Here is a 20791-nt window from a genome sequence, read left to right on the forward strand (position 1 = left end):
TTGGAAACCTTGACGCAGAACTTGGCATGCAGTACATATGGATCCCTGTTCATGGAGAAAGACAGATTTTGAAAAACCTAAAGCAATAACTCTGTTCCTTTCTTTATTCCCAAAGTAGCTGCAGCTCGGCAGGTGAGTGTTATTGGAATCGAAGGCTGGGAGTGACTCGTGCTGGTCTCTCTCCTGCCTGCTGGCCCCTCTCAATCCCTCTCCATTGCTTTTCGCTTCAAGATCGCTCTTCTCTGTGGCATGCAGGCAGCTTTCTTGAGCTGGGTAGCAGGCTGATTTCATTCATTGCTATGGTGCCTCGAATATCTTCAATCGCCCACAAAGACATTGTTTTATTCTGCGAACACACCTTTGCTGACATCTCACTGCTTTCTGTACAAAACAGTCATTTTGTCTAACATTGAAGTGTCTAAAATAATAACTATAAATAGGGAAGGAAGCAAATTAACATCCAATCAAAGCAGAGAAATGTGGCCCTGATGCAAGCATTTGGTTTAGAGATGAAACCCCTTCCGAGACTCGCCTCAACAAGTGGGAGACAGAGCGGGGACGTCTATCAAGCTTAGCAAACATCTGTAGTCCAATTACAGTCAACAGTTTACAGGTGTTGGGAGCAAACAGTCACTTACACACTACCCTCCCAAATGCATTCTCTTAGAAACGAAAGCACACATCTTTCTAGGGTTCTTTATCCAAAGTGCAGAGAGAATAGCTCCTCCTCCAGGCCAGCCGTGGTCCTCCCACCTGGGCGGAGCAATGGCAGGCCAGAGACCCGCTGGCCAGCATGCCAAACACACACACACGGAGCCAGGGGCTCTCCAGCCTCCCCAGGCAGAGTCCCAGGCTCCACCCCCGGAGGTCCAGGCTCTGCCAATCGGGGCGGGGAGGGGGTGGCGGGCACAGGAGAGAGCCTTTTCCTGACGCTGTCAGCGCCGTCTGTGGGACAGGCCATGATTCCCAAAGGCTAGTGGCAAGAGCGTGGACTGAAGACTGAAGAGACTGTTACAAGGTCGGCTTCCAGCCCCACTCCCAAAAGCTCCAAGTCCGTGGGTTTCAGGTAGAGCCCAGGAATCTGCATTTTCATGAGTTTCTCTATGATTTTGATGCAGATGATTGTGGACCAGAGGTGGGTGTGGCAGGGAATCCCTTCAACATTCAGAATCAAGGTAGCAGGTCTGGAGTGGGGTCTGAGTTTCTGCATTTTAAACCAGCTCCTGGGGGTTCTTGATGCCGCTGGTCTGGGGACCTCACTCGGAGTGACAGGCTGCAGACCGTTCTTCGGAGCCCCTGCTTTGTATTTTAGGTCCGATTTTTCCTTTCTCCCTCAGCAATCTTCACTGCTGCATTCACAGGAACTCTGCTAAACCAGTGCTCTCTACTGGACTCCTATCATTTACTGCAGTGTTTCTGAAACTATGTATTTCTGAAAACATGAGCTCCCGTAAGACATTGCAGACTGGGCAAGAAGCTTTCTTTGAACAAGTAAGTTGGGGCCCTGCTGTGTGCGCCAGGTTCCCAGCTCTGGGTGAGAACCCTGGCACTGCAGCCTGCCCCGGGCCTGCCCTCTGCACCTTCCTCTGCCTGACTGCGTAGTCGAGTCAGGAGGACTCCAAGAGCGACTTTACATAAAGCTCCTACACCTGTACCTGGCACGTAGCTAGCACCTTGTAAAGGCTGGTTGTTGTGAGGCTCTGCCCTTTCTGGAAGTCACACCGCGTTTCGGTAGACTCAAGACTCAGACATTCAGTAGTAGAGGGAGATGTGCTTAACCCAGTGTTTGCTGTGCAGAACCCACCCGCTCCCAGCCCCCCAACCCTTCCCTCCACACTTTGCTTTTTCAAATTGGCATCTCGTCAGCACTTGAAGCTTGACAGAGCACATTCCAGCAAATGCTAGGATCTGTGATGCCTCTCCAGACTCGCATAATGCTCAGGCCTCCTGCAGACAAAGGTGTAGCTCCAGCGATGGATATTTTAAGAAAATAGACCACGGACACAAGACAAGAGAGCTGTCTTGGTGTCTAAAGCAGTCTTGGCCAGCTTCTGAAGTCACTTGAGCAGTGGAGAAGCTCCTTGAATGAGGCGGAATGCGGAGGGGGCATCTTCCAAAGGGACTGGCCCAGGGCGGAGGAATGGAATTCTCTGTCCATGAGGCTCTTGGATGGGTTTATTCATGAAACCGCATTGGCTATGCGTGACCTCTGAGTGAGTCAAAACGTCCAGCCATGCCAACTGGTAACCTCTTCTTCTCTCTCCAGGCAGGGAGTGGGACAAGCCCGTAACTGATTCAAGTCCAGGCTGGGGCAGATTTCATGTCCCCTGACTAGCTCCATAATAACAGTTGCAACGTCTGGCCTTGTGCCCTCGGATGTAAGGCTCACTCTGCTCCTCTGAGGTCATATAAAATCTGGTTCCTTAAGTGTAAGGCAGACCTCTAAGCAAGAGACCACCCTGCCCCCAGGGGTGGGGGTTCTGGGAGGGAGAGAGGGGAGCGGCTGGTCTGTCGCTTTCTCTACTCACTCGCCCAAGTGGACTCCGATCTTGGAGCTCAACAGTGTCACTCAATCTTCCACCCTCTCCTTTGCAACCTCTTTCTTAAACCAGAACGAATGTATTCTGGACATAGAGCCCCTGCAAACCCAGACAAAGAAAATTCGATGTATCTGAGCAAACAAAAGCACGTTTTTTTTTTTTTTAAATCTCCAAGTCAAAAGGAAAAGTGCAGAAACATTTACTCACTGTCTGGGCGGTACATATATTTTACCTGATGGCCCTTAAAGAAGTGACCCCGCGTTCAGCAATCACCCACGCAGGGCAAAGGGACCTGGAGCCGCCCGCCTGCAGGCGCAGACACTCCGGACAGCTCCTGTCTGCGAATCTCTTCCTTCCTTCGAGCTTCTCGTTTCTTTCTCGGCCTCTGAGGCCGAGCAGTGTGCTTTGACGCACACACAGGAATTAGCACCGTCCCGAGTCCTAAGGGCAGGTCCCCAGCCTGAGTTTTCCTGAGTTACGGGCGGGAGGATGGGCCTGCAAAGCCCCGCAGGCTGGAGCCTCGGCCTGTCCCTCTGCTCATCTGCTCCACGTGGCGACCCTCAGCCCTGAGCTGCCTGACTTGGGTTCAAGGCCGTGGGGTAGGCCTGGGTCCGGAGAGTGAGTCAGGAGACACTTGAAAAAGAAGGGACAGGATGGAAGTTCCCACTCGCACCACGGTCCCAGGCGGGAAGTCGGACTAAGACCACCGCGGGGGCGCCGCCTCCAGAAGGGGTGCTCCGGGTTTGGAGACGGAAACCCCAGCGCTGTCTTCGGTCTCCACACCCCTGCTTTTTTCCCCCGGAGACCGAGCGCCCTTGGCCTCCTCTGCCGCAGCCGGCGGGGCTCCCGGCGTGCAGGGGGGCCTGGGCTGGGCTGGGCTGGGCGGGCGCGGGCGCTGCGCCTTTAAGGCCCGCGTCGGCAGAGCGAGCGAACGAGCGCAGGGGCCGGGCGGCGGGGCGGGGCCTCGCGGGGCGGCCGCGGCTTCACCTGCAGCTCCGAGCGCGCGGAACAGAGGCGCGGGCGGCTGCGAGGCCGGCGGATACCGGCCCGAGGGAGCGCGCCGCCCGCCGGACTTGGCCTGGTTCCCGGAGCCGGGGCGGCGAGCGCGGCGGGCGCAGCGGGGCTGGAGGCTCCGGGCGGGCGCGGGGGAGCGGCGGCGGCGGCGGCGGCGGCGGGGAGCGGGCTGCCGGTGCCGGGCACCGGGCGGGCGCCGGGGAAGATGACCGCGGGCGCCGGCGTGCTCCTCGTGCTGCTCTCGCTCTCTGGCGCGCTCCGGGTAAGTTGCCGCCTCCCGCCCCGGCCGCGCGGAAGCCCCGGGCAGCGCGAGGTCGCCCCAGAGCCGGCGGGGCTCCCCCGGGCTCTCCCGCCGCGCTCCCCGCTGCATCCAGCCCGGCGCCGGCGCTCCGCGAAGCTGCCTGTGGTCGGCGGGAGCCGGGAGGGCAGCGGGGAGTGGAGGAGCCGGGCGGGAGTGGGGCTCGGCGGGGGACCCGGGGAGGGAGCTCCGCCTGCACCGGACCCGCCGAGCATCCCTCCGCCGCCCCGAGCCCGCGGCCGCTGCCCGGAGCTCGGCTCGCCCGCGCGGGGCAGGCTTCCCACTGGCGGAGCCGGCGCGCCCTCCACCGCCCGGGAGCCGCGCGCCGCGGGAGTTGCCGAGCCCAGCCCCGGCCGTGGCTGCGGGCGTGGGGATCCGGGAGTGCGGACGCCTGCCCGACCTCTCCCGCCCGCCCGGGGCCTGGGGTCCGCCGCGCAGCGCCGCTCGGGGCTTTGGGTGCCGGCGGGACCGGCGCTGCGGGTGGGCGGCGGGTGAGGACCGCGGGGCGCCCTCGGCGGGGCTGGAGCCCGAGTGTCCGGCGGGGACCCGGCGGCCGGGAGCGGGGCTGGGCTCGGGCCGGGAAGCCGGACGCCAGGCAGGCGCGGCGCGGGAGGGCGCCCCGGGAGGGGAGGGCCGGGAAGGGGAAGGGAGGGCGAGGGGGTCTCCCGCTTCCTCCGCAGAGCCCCGCGGCTCGGATCGTGGCTTTGCTCTGCGCCTGGCGAGGTGCGGGGCCCGCGGGGGCAGAGTGCGCGGCGGCTCCGGGGCGCCCCTGGGCGGAGGCGGAGGGGCCGCGGGAGTTGCAGGAACCCCCTCTCGTGGCCGATCGGCCTCGCTGCCTCCTCCCGGGCCGCGCTGTTGTAACCTCGGAAATAAACAAGTGCTGTAGGCTGGAGGCCCGCTCCGTGGCCGGGGGCGCGGGGGGTGCGCTGGGCACTCGCCCCGGGCGGCCCGAAACTTTCCGGGACGAGTTGAGCCTCCCTCCGGGCTGCGGGTGCGATTTGGAGCTTCGTGGCCGAGGAGGAAAGCCGCGATCTGGAGCTTTTCCTAAGGAAGGGCCCCGTGTCGCGCTCTCCTCCCTCAGTGCTGGGGGCAGAGGGGCGCCCTCCGCGGGGCCGGCGTCGGGAAGCCTGGAGCTCGAGCTGGGGGCGGCCTCCGGAGCCGAAGCACGGGCGGGCGACGGTGGCGCGCGGGGCTGGAGGAGGCGGCGCGCGGGAGGTGCCACTGCCCGGTGCGGGCTGCGCCCGGGGCTCCCTGCGCTCGCCGGGGAACCGGGGAACCCAGCGCCGCCGTGCTCCTGCTCCTGCTCCTGCCGCTCCTGCTCCCGCAGCGGGGCTGGCTTCCCGCTCGTACACCGCACGCTGCCTCTCCCTCCACCACCGCCTCCTGCCTGTCACGCCCCCTCCTAGAAGCTTGGGAGAGGGCCCTGTCGCCCACCCATCCTTCCCTGGCCTCGTGCCACGGGCTCTAGACTTCCCCACTGAGCGTGAGTGGCGAGCGAGCTCCGGAGGACCGGAGGAGACCCTGTCTGCCGTCAGTTAGGGGAGCTGCCTCCCTGCTCGGGCTGGAGGAGATGGTGGCTCCGAGGGTGGAAACGCGAGCTGAAGACTGGAAGGCTCACGCGCCCCCACCGCCTCCTCCACCCCGGCCCCGGCAGCCTCCCGCAGAGCCGCCTTCTTCGCCCTGCGCGGAACCTGGTCCTAGAGAATCTTCTTTCTTGCTCTCCTCCTTCTCCTCCCTCCGGTGACCCGGAGACAAGACAGGAAACCGCCGCCTCCGCCTTACCAAGCGCGCGAAGCGGTGGGCCCCGAGAGCGAACGGTCTGAGCAGAGCCGCCCACGCTGTGGCCTTGCTGCCCTTAGTGGCTTCGGGAGCAGCGGCTGGAGTCCTCTGCCTCGGCCTGTTGGACATTCCTCAGGCATCTTCCCTGCCCCTACGGCCCTGACCCACCTGGCTTCGCCATCAGTCCGTCCTTCATTCCCTACAGCACATCCTGCTGTGTGTGAGGCTGGGGAAGGATGCCCCGGGTCTACAGCCTCGAGAATGCGCCCTGAAGTCCCCAGAGAGCAGAGGAGCGGACGGGATTTCGCGGCTGGGTGGGACCCCGGCCGGCCAGCCGTTCTCTCTTAGCCAGAGACTCTTTGCACAGCAGGCCCCAGGTACATGATGGTTGCACTAAATGTGAACTGATGTTTGTTTTACCTTCTCTTTCCGTTCTCAGGCCCATAACGAGGATCTTACAACCAGAGAGACCTGCAAGGCTGGGTTCTCCGAAGACGATTACACAGCATTAATCTCCCAAAATATCCTGGAAGGGGAGAAGCTACTTCAAGGTAGGGCGGGGCGTGGCGGGTGGGCGTGGACCGCTGTCCTGCTTTTCCTTGTGGTGGAGAGGCCAGGCTTGCCTGGTTTTTGTGCTCTCTGCGGAATGATGGTTGTAGAGTCAACGCGGTGCAAATTAGTCGACCTGAGGGGCGTTTTGCATGACAGGTGAATGATTCAGAATCCCCGTCATTTTTGAGTGAAATGAATCATTTCCTGGGCAACAAATTGCAATTCGGATGTAACATCACCCAAATAATGTTCAGAGAGAGACTTTCTTCCCGAGTATTTTTATGTATGAAGTTCTGGGTACTGAAATTATCCCTGCTTTGAAGTGCGTGATAAAGCAGACGGTGTTGTTGGAAATGCGGTAAATAAGCCCACAGACGGTCTGCTCGCAAATGTGGCATTCATTTTCATTACTGCCCCACTGACAACAGGAAAACACACATGAGGAGGGAACTACCAATTAGCTTTATCGTAATTGCAGGATTATATCCACATTTGTGACGGGAAAGTCAGAGACGGCTTCAAAACTCAGATGACAGTAGATCACCCTGCTGATTGATCTGTTTCCCTTTCAAGGCAGTTAAACTTTATATTTGCATGGAAGGGGACATAAATCAGCTTTTCCTTCCTGGAGGTTGCAGAGCTGTGCCGTGAGCACCTTGGCTCACGCCTTTCCTCTCTGCCTCAGTTCCCCAGAAGTGGCAGCCGTTGATTTCAAATCCATGGAGGAAGAGAACTTTGCATAAAGTATCGAAGCTAAATTTTAGCATTCAGGATTGCTGACCGCCCCCGCTGGTTTTGTATCCCAGGGAATGTTGACTTTTCCCTCCGGAACCGACAGCAGTCACTGTGCGTGTGTGCACGCGTGTGCATGAACTCAGGCTTATAGTGAAGTGCTTTTTCAGATTCTCGCCCTTGGAGACAGAGATGTTGACATACCCTGTTGACTCCTGGTTATGTGGATTCGGATTTTTATTTTGTGCCGAGTACAAGTTTTCTGACTTGTTTTTGCTATCTAAACCGTGCTATTACTGACTCCTTAATGATCAAATGTTTAAAAACCTCGAGGCAGTTGGCCTGGGAGCAGAATGGATGTACTGAGAGGGCCTGCGTAGGAAAGACCTTTCAAGAGCCTGTCTGTTAATTGTGCTGTGTGTGCCACTTTAAATGGGTTGGAATGGACAGGAGTTAGAACAGGTAGGTCATTTTCAGGATCGTTTGGTTTACTGAGAATCCAGTGGACCCCCAGAGAAGTACTGGGGGATCCCTCACTCTCAGTCCATGGTACAGTCCCCTAGAACTCATGGGGCGCTGACTGCAGTCTGCTGTGCCCACGTGCTGCTGTGCTGAAACTGGCATCGTTAAGGTCTCTGATTATGTGGCCAATATGATAAGACCTTGGAGTATCCATTTTACTCAGGCACTTAAGAAACATGCCTCTCTTTTTAGAAATAAATACTGCTCACCACAGAAGAGTGGCAAATGCTCATGTGTTCTACAACACAACATGGGATTTCAAACCAACACCTCTTCCCTTTCACGGAGGACTGCGCGGGTATCTCTGCTCGTGGGGGTCCAGGCCAAACTGTGCTCTGCTCTTGGCCAGTGTGGTGGGGAAGCCGAGATCACTGGCCAGATGTCGGCCTGGCTCCTGTGCCCATGTGGTGTTCGCCTTCTGGGGGACCAGGAGTCACATGACCCGGGGTGAATCTGGACCAGCTCAGATACTTTGTGGACTCATTTTCCAAGCAGCCACTGACTTAGGTGTGCAGCCCAGGCCAGGGCGGTTCAGGGGAGAACTGTGGAGAATCTCCTGAGCACCTGGCCATGTGGGGTCCTCTCCGCCCCTCCTCTGGGGGGCTGTGGTTGCATGGCTTCTCCTGCGCCTGGTGGGTCCCCTTCCCACTGTTTTCTTCCACTGGTTCTTCTGAAGGTGTAGAGTCTCAGGAAGAAAGAGATGTTTTATATCTTACAAATAACTTTGCACGTACGGGCAAGAGCTAAGGCTGACGTGCATGAAGTTGGGGCACAGTGACATCGCTCAGTACACAGAGTGCTTTGAAACCACGGGAGCACGGCGAGGCCTGTGTGAAGAGGAGACAGGAAGCATGATGGCATTACTGTTATTCTGGTAGGAATCAAGTTAAATAGATAATGACTACTTATAATTGAGTTATTCCAGCAGAGAGAGCTTAACCTTAATTTGATGAGTGAAGCTTCACAGAGTGGCCGTGTTCTTCCGGGTAGGCCACGAGCTGTTAGCGACTGCTCTGCGCCTCCTTCTCTCTGCCTGAGTCAGCTCACGGCAGCCCCAAACATGCAGATTCCAGCAGGAGCGATTTGTTACACAGTAATTAACTTGTTTATGATAAATGGATGGAAGAAATGTCGTGGCATTTTGTTTTATGTCTAATGAAAAGCATTTGCATTCTAAAAATTTCATGCTAATTAGTCTTAAAATAGTTTTCCCCAATAGGGTAGCAGATACTATGTATTACGGACCTTCTGAGAAGCGGCCGCGAAGCGCGGAAACGCAGGAGTTTGCTGCCCGTCTGTAGCCTTCCTCGCCGCCGCTCCCATGTTCCCTGTCTGAGCTTTTTCTGGAGAGCGTTTGAATGTAATCGCATATGCTCCTATGCTATAGTTTTGTTTTTAGGATAATTCACTTCTGGCCCTGATCACTGATGCATGGTGATATCTAAACTAGGAAGGCGAAGCCCTTCGCCTTGGGCTAAAATGCAGTGTTCTCTAAGCCCTGGTTTAGTCTAGGGTGATGGCTCAGCTGGTGTCTTTTTCTCTGCATTGTTAATAATTAATGGCCAGGCCGCCGGGAAGCTGAAGCCTGGTACAGTGACCTGCATTGCTCTCCCTCGTGGTGGGCAGAGTCTAGGCGCACCCAGACCTGATTCACAGCAGAAAACTCATACAGGTGGGAGAGTCCCAGTGACATAGTGGGAACTGGGGACTCCCAGGTCATATCTCCCCTCTGTCCTGGAGTGAAGGGGGGACAGGTGAGTGGAAACACTGTTCCCTGGGGATGGGGTGGAGCCTGGTGTCATCAGATTAACGTGGGTTCACTGTGGGCCACGTATTATAGAAACAGGAACTTGTTTCTAATGGCTGGACGTAACAAGACGTTCTCAGCAAAACCTCCCCTGTCCCCGTTTCTCCATCAGTTTAGACCCATCTTGCGTCTCCTCGGACCACGCTCAGCCTCCTTCCTGAAGAGCCTGCCTTATCTGGCCACTCTTCTCATGTAAACGCTCAGGTTTCTGAGGGCAAGAGCTCTGGCATTCTTGTTTTCTATTTATGTCATTTCAGGATGTTTTTCACCAACAGAATAAAACCCATTTCACATAATCTTAAATAAACGGGGGTGAATATTTAAGTGACCGTGAGTGCAGACAGAGGTGGTCACAGGCTGGAGCCGCAGACAAGGGGCGTGGTCGCCGGCAAGGGGCGTGGTTGCAGACAAGGGGCGTGGCCGCAGACAAGGGGCGTGGTCGTGTGCCTGCCTGATCCTTGTCTTCCCTTCTGCCATCTGCATGTGTCATTGAGTGCTTCATCACCGCAAACTGGCTGCTGTGGGTCCAGTCATTGCTTCTGAGTTCAGAGCAGAAGAAGGTGCAGATAGTGGCACCGTCTGCATTTCTTCCTCGTACCCGGAAGACAAACACTTTCTCAGAATCGCTGTAGAAGTTCTCATTGACTAGGTCACAGGCAACTCCTAGCTGAACTGGGTGGTGGAGGGGACCCTGGGAACGCAGCGAATTGCATTGTCACGTGTGTCTTAGATCCATTATAATCCATCATGTGATAGGCGTCCAAATCGCTCATCTCAGAACAGAACTGGGGCTTTGTTTTTGGAAGGAAGAAGGAGAGATGGATGCCGGGTAGACCTTCGCCAGCGCCCAGCACTGTACCTGAAGCAGAGTCGCAGGCAGTGAATTGCTGGATGAGTGGCTGTCTCGTGGCACACAGAGGCATGCAGGCAGGGGCATGGGTGGAGAGAGCACCAGCGCAGCTGTCTGGTATCCACATCTAAGAATCTGCCACTGTGCCACGCTGCGTGGCCACGAGTACTGTGCCACGCTGCACGACCACGAGTACTGTGCCACGCTGCATGGCCACGAGTACTGTGCCACGCTGCACGGCCACGAGTACTGTGCCACACTGCATGGCCACGAGTACTATCATCTTGTCTTTACAGGTGGGTTGAAGACGGGCCGTTTGCCCGTGCAGTTTGGGTCGAACCACCTCTGCACAGACAGGTAATTCTTCCAGGGCAGAGGCATGCCAGATACACAGGCGAGAAAGGACGCCCATCTCCCTGCGTGCCTGACATCCAGCGCTGGCCTGACGCCTGGGGCTGTGCAGTGAGTGTTAGTCAGATGAAGTCATGAATGAGCCAGAAGATACTGACACTTTTTGTTGCTGAGTTGCTTTGGTTAACTCACAGCAGAGAGGAGGCTGCTATGAATGTTCAAATAAGTGACACTAAGGGTAAGGCAACCACGTGTGCCTGGAATTATTGGACACTGCAAGTTGCCTGTCCAGTACGCATCCTCTCACTCTCTTCCTCACCAGCATCTAATTAGGTTAGTCTATTACAGGCGTCCCCAAACTTTTTACACAGGGGGCCAGTTCACTCCCTCAGACCGTTGGAGGGCCGCCACATACTGTGCTCCTCTCACTGACCACCAGTGAAAGAGGTGCCCCTTCCTGAAGTGCGGCGGGGGGCCGGATAAATGGCCTCAGGAGACCGCATGTGGCCCGTGGGCCGTAGTTTGGGGACGCCTGCCTTAGACATACTAAGCCAGGACTATCTACCTGAACCCCCACCAGAGAATCTGGACTCTTTGCCGGATCTCATAGTGATCCCCTTCCAGGAAGCCAGGGGTTATGCGTTGGGGTTCTGACTCTGGTCACAATAGTGACTGGTTCTAGGGACCCTTGGTCTCTAGAGAAGCACAACTGTGCCAAGGCCGAGTGGGACTCCGACCCCACTGGTGGCTTCAGTGAGCCGGAAGCCAGGACTTTCTTGCTGTTGAAGTCAGAGGACTGTTTCTTTCGGAGCACCCAAACCTCTTCTGCTTCTGTGGGTGGTCACTTCAGGGATCCCCCCAAAATGGGCACACGGAGCCCACGATGGAGACTGTGGGAGCCTCTTTGGCCACCTCTGGGGGTGGTCCTTGCCTTTTCGGGGGCTGTTATTGTTTGAGGTTTCCAGCAATTTCCTGTTACGGTTTTGCCTGGTCCCAGGGTTAAGAGGTTCAGAAAGGGAAGTATATATCCTGTCCTTGGAAAGTGGTTGCCATCAGATAAAAGGCAGGACCAGCCCAGAATACGGCACAGAAGGTGTTGCATGGAGCATCATCTGCAGGCCAAAGCTCACGCTGAGAGAGGGTCTGGGAGCCATGGTTAGAAACAGGGTGAGGCAGAACACTGCCGCCCTGGGGGCTGCCCAGCCACGTGTGCCTGTGTGCTTCGCCGGCTCTGCCTTTCATCTCGAGGGGTAGCTGTGGTCGGTGGCCCTGCTGCTACCCAGGGGGAATCCAGGCGCAAGGAGGTGGCCACACCTGCCCCAGATCACTTGATTTCTAAGCCAGTGGATCAGGATTCTCACCCTGGAAGCCTCCTAACTGCTGCTTCTTTGTGTTCGCCGCTGCTAAGCAAACCCCCTTCGTTGTAGAAGGCAGTGCGTGTCCCAGCTACAGAAATGAGGATGTGTGAACTCATTGATGCTGTGGCTTAAAGATTAAAGTTTTGCATTTGAGAAATGTGTGTTTTAATTGAATCTTAAGATGAGGGAGCATGAGGCTTTGCAGAATTATAATGTCACAATAACAGTACGTTCTATCCAGTCCTTGGCATATGATATCTTGTTTAACCTTCACAAGAGCTCTTCCTGGGAGGTAAAATTGTTCCCATTTCACAGATCAGTATCTGATAACAGGTGAGTTCTGGGGATCAGCGTACGGGTATGAGATTTGCTGTTTTCCCTCTTTGCGCAGTCCGAGGCATCTGGCTCATTCCTGTCTCCGGGTTAACGTTAAAGGAGATGGTTTTAGAGCACCGCTGTCACACACAGACAGGATCGGACCCAGATGTTCAGGGCCACAGCCACAAAACCAGCAGTGACCAGGCACACAGATGCGTGCAGTAAACAGAGGCCCCCAGTGTGCCGGGAAGTGCTTGGTTGTGGTTGCTCGTGTACAAGACTCAACTGAAAAGGGCCCAAACTCTGTGGACACTGGGAGTTTGCAAACGCAGCCCTGGGATTAGAGGAGCCTGACTTCTGTGACGCCAGCGAGCGTTTTCTAATTCTGAGCATGCGGCGAGCAGTCCCAGAGCGGTACTCTCACTCTGATTTCAGACTGCCAGCGCTGGGGAGCCATGCAGAGAGGGGGCTGAGGGAAGGTTCTGGCCGGTCCTGGAAGCCCTGAGCACCTTCCATGTGGGCTGGGTTTACGCATGGATCCATCGCTGTCAGCACTCACGTTGTGACACAGGGCACCGGGAGCCTTCGTGAGGCCGATGACAGATTAAGAGAAAGTGCCGTGACTGCAGCCAGCCAGCCTGGGCCAGGCTCCCTGACACCATTTCCTGAGCTGATGTGAGAGCTGGTGCTGAGGCTGCGGGCGCCTTTCTGCCCATGCCGGGACCCTGGGTATCTGCAGAGATTGTGCCCAAGCGTAGAGAGAGCAAGGTGCCTGGTGTGATTAACTCGAAACAGTCTGAAGATGTGGTGCTTTCCAAGGTTCCTGTGGGTTTCCCTGTTCTGCCAGACCCCCTTGTGGGGAAGGCTTTTTGCGCCTGCAGCGGTGACCTTCCTGGGCGGAGGGTCACTTCCTCTCTGGGACTGCGTGGCAGCTGGGTTCGTATAAGCTGCTGAGACCTGTGGCTTCTTTGTTTCGGACATAGCGATTTCTCTAATTCTACCCTGCGGAGTTAAATCAAAATCAAATTCATAATCAAGTTCAGAGGAAGTGTATCTGCTATATGCATTACCTGTATTGCTTGCTCCGTGATATTAATCTCAAAATGTGGAAATTCTGTGACTTCTCTTATGTTGTAAGTAGAGGATTAAAATTAGGAAAGGGCTTTCACCCCGCCCTCCTTCCCTCCCTCCCTCCCTCCCTCCCTTCCTTCCTTACTCCCTCCTTCCCTCCCTCCCTCCCTCCCTCCCTCCCTTGCTCTCCCTGCCTCCCTTCCTCTCGTCCTTCCTTTCTTTTTCTTTGAAAGCTGGGTTAAGTAGATGCCAGGACTAATCATGAACTGAGAGAGAGAGTGAGAGCACACAAGCATTCATCTTTTCAAAAGTGAGCCTATTATTCTGACTTTTTGAAGACGCAATTTTTCCTCCAAGTGAATTCCACCATAAAAAATACCATAAGCCGAATGAAGCTTCTTTCCGTCAAGGGCGATAAAGCTCTCCCGAGTGTGTTCCTATAAAACCTCACGACATTTGCTGCCCCTCCAATCCCCGGAGTGGGACTGAGGCGCCTTGCAGGCCGGGCTGCCAAAATCCTTTGGGTTTTTTTGTCAAAAGGCTTTGGATTTTGGTGGCTTTTTGCCCGGGCTCTGGGCTGGCCTCTCCTGGTGGCCTCCGGGATTGTCTCTGGCCGGCGTCTGCTTTTGGTTTTCAAACAAGAGAACAAAACAACCCAAAAAATCCTTCTTAATGATCTTCGACCCAGTCTGTGCGCCTCAAGGCCATGTTCCTTGCAGGCTCCACAGCAGGGGCCAGGAAGGAGGGGAGGAGCCGGTGTCTGGGAAGGACTTCCCCTGTACTGACCTGTCTTCTCATTTAACGCTGTCTGAGATCTGCGGCTGAAGGTTGTTAGAGAGCAGGCCCCAGGTCCCGCGGCACGTGCAGGGGACTTTGTTCTCAGCTCCCGCACTGCCTTTCCCAGGAGTTTACTGAGGTGACACATTGTGTCGTTTCCTTATTGCAGTACAAATCCCCACAAATGTAGCAGCTGAAACAACACAAAGTCAGGATCTTGTGGTTCTGGAGATCAGAAACAGCCCCAGCCCCTGTGTGGAGACCAGGGTGTCTGCAGGGCGGGTTCCTTCTGAGGTTCCAGGGGAGAATCCGTCTCCCGGTGCTTCCCAGCTCCTCAGGGCGCCTGCACTCCTTGGCTCCTGGCCGCTTCCTCCGTCTTCAGAGCCCTGGCCCCATCTTCCTCTGCCTCTCCCTGCTTCCTCCGCTTCCTCTTACAAGAACCCTTGCGATTGCCTTGGGCCTACCTGAGTAACCCAGGATGCTCTGCCATCGCAAGATTCTCAAGTCAGTCCCCTCTACCAAGTCCCCACTGCCACGTAAGATCCCAGGCTCACAGGCTCCGGAATTAAAACGGGGACCCCTCTGGGGAGCTGCGATTCTGCTGCCTATGTGCGTGTCCGACGGCAGAGTCTCGCGGAGGTGTGTGTGGTCGTTTCTCTTTGGCTTCCACACACCGAGGACTGGCCACGCGTCCTCACTGTGCAGTGACCTTCAGTCCCGCGCAGACCTCGGCGGTTCGTGCTGGCACCTCCACTTCACCGTTGAGGAAACCCGGGCGTGGAGCGATTGAGGTCTGTGTGCAGGAAGGAAGGAAGGCCGCAGCACTTACCCGGCCCGCAGGTCCTCGCCCGTCCTGCCCGGCTCCGGGAGCTCCCGCCACCTGCCTTATCCAGCGGCCGTAATTAGGACTCAGAGGGCAGTGTGACTTGTAGGTCCTGAGGTGAGGACATGCCGCTTTGGGCCTCTGCAGGGTGAACGGCCTGGGAAGTCCCCAGCAGCTTCCGATCTGGGCCCTTCTAACTCTTCCTCCTTTGGATTCACGGGTGCTTTCTTGCTGACAGTATTCGCGGATTTAGGGAGGATTAAGGTAAGCCTTCCACGGCAGATAAATACCCACAGGGCCCCAGAGTGCTGCCTGCGCCTTGCCAATAGGAAGGTGATCTCTGAGAGTTTGGGTGTTTCCTGCTCCAGGAAGCATCCCCAGTACGGCCGCAGGTGTTGAGAGGTGCGCTTGCTCCAGGAATGGGTGCGCTTTCTATGTGGAATGGGATTTAATGAATTTCCAGCCCCAGGGTGTGGGTATCGGACACGGGGTCTCTCCCCGAGGAGGACCATGCTCTGTCTCTGGAGAAGGCAGCGGAGAAAGGCTTGCCCTCCAGGTCTCTCTTCGGGAGTGTGCCCGTGGGTTTGTGTGTCTGACTTAGAGAAATGTTGGAATTTTTGCTTCGCATTTGTTCTGGCACCCAAATGTGAATTGAGATGCTGTCTCTGTCAATCTGCCCGGAAAAGCAGGAAGGAAAGTTGGTGTCTGAGTTTGCTGGGTCTGAAGTCCTGGGCTTCTACTTCCAGAAAGATCCAAGGAGAAACAGGCTGCACCCCCCAGTAGGGTGCAGAGAGCTGCTGGCCGGGAGTCCCGAGCGGGATGAATCGAGTGAGGACCCTCTGGGCCTCAGTTTCCCTATGCAAAGCAGGAGGTTAAGATATCCAGCTGTGGTCCAGGAGCTGGCTCCCTGGGGGGGCGCTTGCAAAACTCACCAGCCTCCTGGTCCTGTCCCAGACCTGCTGGAGCCTGGAGGGAGCCAGACACTGGCCCTCAATGGATCCATCCACACAGAGCCTCTGAATATAACATTATTTGCAGAAGGGGTCCCTGCAGATGTAATCAACTTCAGAAGCTCTAGCTGAGGTCATCCTGGATTACCTGGGTGGGCCCTAAATCCAAGGACACCTATCTTCACGAGAGACAGAGCAGACACAGACCTGGACGGGGGGGGCCCTGTGAAGTCGCAGGCAGAGACTGGAGCAATGGCAACCACAGGTCTAGGAATTGCTGGAGCCCCCGGGGGTGTGCGAGTCAAGGAAGGATACTCCCCTAGATGCCAGCAGCCCTGGTGACACCGGAAAGGGTACTCCCCTAGACTCCGGCAGCCCTAGTGACACCGGGATTCCGAACTTCCGGCCTCCAGAGCTGCAGAATAATACATTTCTGTTACCTGAAGCCACCAAGTTTATCATCACTTAATGACAGCAGTCACAGGGCACGAATCCACCCTCTGAACTGGGGGCGCCTGCCCAGCCTCCTGGGTCCTGTCGCAGACCTGCTGGGGGTGCCGGGCAGTGGCCGCAAGGAACTGGGAGTTCTGGGGATGTGACCCGGGACTCTGCCTTTTCCATCCGTCTCCCAGGAAATCCATCTTTGGGAAAGCATCAGGGCTTCAGGCTTAGAGGGTGTCCCGCTTCCCATTCCTGAGGGGCTGCACCCCTTGAGAGAAGCCGTGTTATCTGGGAAGGTGTCTGCGAATGTAACCAGCATCTGAGAGTGCAGCTCAGCTGGGCGACTTGAAACATGCTGTGTGTTTGAATCCCACCAGAAAGGCAAATGAGGCACTTCAGTGTAGTCATGGAGTGTTTTACATTGTAAAGCGTGACACAGAACCATTTCATTGGAATTAAAATGTATATGGAACATTTGTTCTCTGCCCATTATCTTCCTCTGTCAAATGGAATCTTAACAAGGATTATAGCTCAGATAATATCACATAGATGCACTGTAAATATTTTGTTAATCTGAAGGTCTGCGTTTGGGAATGGATCCTTCAGCAGAGACAGAGAGGGGAGGCACGCTCCCTCTGCTGATGAGAGGTGGAGGGATGTGGAGGGGAGCTGGATGCTCTCCGGCATTTACGGGACATACCTCTTCTCTCCCAAAAGCCGCTTTGCTGTGGAAATGCAGAAAGACGTCATTTCTGTCTGCAGGAGTCCCCTGTGCTGTGTTTCCGGCAGCTGTGCGTTTGCAGCCTGGCTGAGGGTTAGCACACAGCTCGGGAAGCGGGTGCTGAGCCTGGCTCCAGGGCTCCGTTCGTGTCACTTGTAGCCTGTGTGGCAGCGGGCTTGTCACAGGCAATGGGTCTGGGTCTGTGGTCGACAGGGGGATGCCCTTTGCACCCCCCAGGCTCTTCTTCTGACACGTGTGGCTGCGCATGACACAGCCTGCTTTCCCGTCGCTCTGGGTTGAGACGGGCAGCTGGAGTGCCCATGTCTGGGATGGGACTGGGCCTAGCTGGCCCAGGGGGTGGCCTGTAGCTGGATGCCAGAGCACCTGGAGTCTGTCCACCTCTGCAGCACGGATCCTGGGGAGGGGCTCTAGGCCAAGGAGAGGAAAGGTGCCTCTGCTGCACCTGACCTTGCCCTGCTAATGTCGCAGAGCAGCTCAGCCAGAGCCAGGAGGCAGAGCCAGGCAGTGGGAGCCGGCGGTGCCTGCGCGGGGGAGGCCCGGTCCAACAGGTCAGTGGCTGAATCGCTTTTTCCTGATGCTAGAGTTGGCTTGCCGCAGTGAGAACCTGAGGGTGGAAGGTACCTCTTCTCCTGTCCTCTTGTTAACGTCAGTAGGTGCTATGGCGTCGGTATTGGTCCCTTCCAAGTCTCCTGTTGAAATGTGAAGCCAGCTGTTGGAGCTGAGCCCTGGCGGAGTGTTCCCGAATGGTTTGGTGCTGTCCTTGCAGTGACGAGTGAGTTCTCCCTCCGGGCTCCCGGCAGTGCTCGTCCTTACGGGAAGAGCCCGGCACCTGCCTCTCGTTTCTTTCACTTGCATTCTCGCCATGCAGTCTCGACATATGGCCTCCCCTTTGCCTTCCGCCATGAGTGGAAGCTTCCTGAGGCTCCCCCGGAAGCAGATGGCAGTGCCACGCTTCCTGTACAGCCTGCAGCACCGTGAGCCAAATAAACCTCTTTTCTGTGTCACTTCCTCAGTCTCAGGTGTTCCTTCATAGCAGCACCAATGGACTAAGACAGTGGGATATTACCGAGGCTCTGGATGATCTGTTGGTGGGGACAGCCACTGGCGTTTGACTCCTGAATCCTGGAAGTGTGATGACCTGTGTCGTGCAGACCCCCTGGGTGAGCTTCAGAATCCCATGGGAAGCCCTGTGGTGGTCCCGGCGCTTGGCCCCACTGGAGGGGCGAATGGTAGTACTGTCTCTTGCTCTGGTCTGCTGGCGGAGCCCTCCCCGTGCGGTGCATCGTGCCAGCTGGGTTTATCTGCATGACCACCCTCGGCAGGAGGCATGTTATTGACCTCCTTTCACAGAGCCGGGGTGATGACATAGCACTTTTGGCACTGCCACTCCCTTAGTGGCCCTGGAGGAGCCAGGACTGACAGGCGGCAGCCTTCAGAGCCCAGCCCTCCACCCCTGCCCCGTGCATCACCTGGGAACCAGCCACCCATGGAGACCTGGGACAGCCGGTTGCCCGGTGACTCCACGTTTCTAGTCCTCAGCCATCAGCTCGGTGACACTGGACCGTTTTGTGACCTGTGTGACCTTTGCCACCTCCATTGGAGGGAGACGGTGGGTCTGCCTCATGAGGGCCTTCAGGTCCCAGCAGGGTGGCGCACATCCTGTGTGTTGAGGCAGCAGGCTTTGGAAGTACCAAGGCTTGCCCGCCTGCTCTTAGTCACCACAGTTATTTATTAACGTAAACACGTCAGGCCAAGGGGACTCCGCCAAGTGGACCCCAGCCCTGCCACAGCTGCCCCCTGCTCTCCTATCCTCTGGGCCCTGTGGAATGGCCTGCCTGGCCGCTGATACCTGGGAAAGGGGAGTTGCTATCCCAACCCCGGGCTTCCGATGGGGACTCTCAGACAGCACTGGGTGTTCCCGGCGCAGGACCAGACGTCCAGAGCCTGTGCTGCTCATTTCCACCAGGCCCCGGCTGATGACAAGGACCTTGAGCTCCCCAGGCCAGCCTCCTCCAGAACCCGGCCCCCACACGTGGAGAGAGCCAGCCAACGTTTGCAGCAGCCATTTTTCCATTAGACGGTGGCTTGATTCAGCAGGGTTTATGGTTTTGTTTAGAGACTTTCCCCCCGATGGCCTTTCTGTTTGTTACGCGTGGCCCGAGATCTTTTGGCAAAAGGCGTGTTTTAAAAATAAATAAATGAGTAATGGAGAATGGCTTATATAAAGCTCCGTGGGCTGATGGGGAGAGAGATGGCAGTGAACCTAAGTTACCGACCGTCCGTATTTATTAGTCGGTATTGGTGTGATTGGAATCCGTCCTATCCTGTTTAATGCTTGGGCAGTGATGAACCGATGGGGTTGGAAGCAGGTTGTTCTGAGGATGGGCCTGCTGCAGCCTCAGCTTCTTCTCAGCTTATCTTATTCTTTTCCATCTTCCCTCAGATACAGAAAAGGGATTATATAACTTGTTTTATCCAGTTCTTATATTTTAAGATAAAAATGGAATACCAGTGCCGGGCTGAAAGCTATAAAATTGTGATCAAGAGTCCGTAAAATTATAGAACTTACTTTTTCTTGAGAAGAGAGAGGATTCACAATGACTTTTTCCTTAAAGGTGCTGGACACTTCGGGATTGATCCATGCAGAAGTGTAAGATATTCTCCCAGGTGGAGCAAAGGTTAATGGCTGGTAAACGTCAATTTTCTTCAATCCTGGCTAATAAAATAGCTTATAAGACATAAAATGTCATGCTGCCAAAATGACAGGGTCCTTTGGAATCCAGTTTGAAGTCTTGTATCCTTTGGAAATGGCGGTGGGGTGGGGGCAGGGTGAGCGGCCGGTGTCTCTTCTTCGTGGTTGGGTGATGGCACCTTTGCAGCGAGGTCGAGGCAGCTCCAGATGGGGGAGAGTGTCTTCCTCTGGGGTGTTTCTGGTTTAAACGTTTCACATCCTCTAGATTCATAGTCTGGGAAACTTGGAGGCACATCTTTATTGCAGTCGGTCTAGCTTCCCCGACAGACTTGGACCCTACAGGGCAATGTTAAATACCATAAGCACCATGTTCTCTAAAAATCTCTTATTTCTAAATATGAGGGCAGTGACAGACTTTTGGAAGAGCCCCTGAAATTAGAACAGGACTGCCCTCACTTTTTGGGTTGGAATTTTAGCACAGAAGATTATGGAACTCTCCAGGGTTCTAAAGGGGTGGACTGGGGGCTGGCAGAATAAGGACTTCTCCGTACGTACTGGCGTCTCTACCCCCATGGCCCCATCGCAACTGCTTTACTTGGGATGCAGGTTTGAGGGCACAGAGCAAAGGCCCTGTGATGGCAGCAGACGGGGAGAGCCTGGCTTCGGACATCATTGCTCATCGTGAGTTAATTTCCCAGTGCCCTTTGGGGCTGGCATCCTTCGCTGTATTAAATCCAGACCATTGACAATGGCGCTCCTTCTTCCTAAGTGACAGAAGACGGCCCTCAGCATCCAGCCTTGCTGAGTCAGCACAACAGGGAGTCCAGCGGGCTGCCTTTGTAATTTCGTTGTGAGCAGAGGATTAAATTGCCCTGTGGGCTGGCACGGAGCCATGGGTCGTGGCTTTGCAGCCTGCAATGGGAGGCTTCGGCCTGGGGGTTCTCAGGTCTGTGCTCACATCCCCAACATCTCCCACGCTGTCCCCCATACTCTTTTTGCAACGGTGCGTGAAGCCACGTGGCCTGAACGTCAGAATTTGATTTTTTCCACCCCACCAACCTGGAGGTTGTGCCTTACCCTGGGGAAGTGAGAAAAGGTGCCCCCCTCGAGATGGGTCTGTCACAATGCCACAGTCTTGGTTTTGCCTTTTTGCAACGGGAAGATGAAAGCGAAG

The 20791-nt window shown here is 56.0% G+C and overlaps 1 protein-coding gene across 1 annotated transcript in view; it reads left to right on the forward strand.

The window, feature by feature from the left end:
- The first annotated feature begins 3547 nt into the window (after nucleotides 1-3547).
- The window catches only part of CDH4 (cadherin 4), a 626088-nt gene continuing 608844 nt past the window's right edge, over nucleotides 3548-20791 (forward strand). The window contains exons 1-2 of the mRNA XM_039479762.2: nucleotides 3548-3816; nucleotides 6071-6182. Coding sequence (XP_039335696.2) covers nucleotides 3760-3816; nucleotides 6071-6182 — 169 coding nt within the window. The 5' untranslated portion in view covers nucleotides 3548-3759. The remainder of the gene's footprint in view (nucleotides 3817-6070; nucleotides 6183-20791) is intronic.

The sequence above is a fragment of the Saimiri boliviensis genome, chromosome 9 (genome assembly GCF_048565385.1).
Source record: "Saimiri boliviensis isolate mSaiBol1 chromosome 9, mSaiBol1.pri, whole genome shotgun sequence".
In the NCBI taxonomy this organism is placed as follows: Eukaryota; Metazoa; Chordata; class Mammalia; order Primates; family Cebidae; genus Saimiri; species Saimiri boliviensis.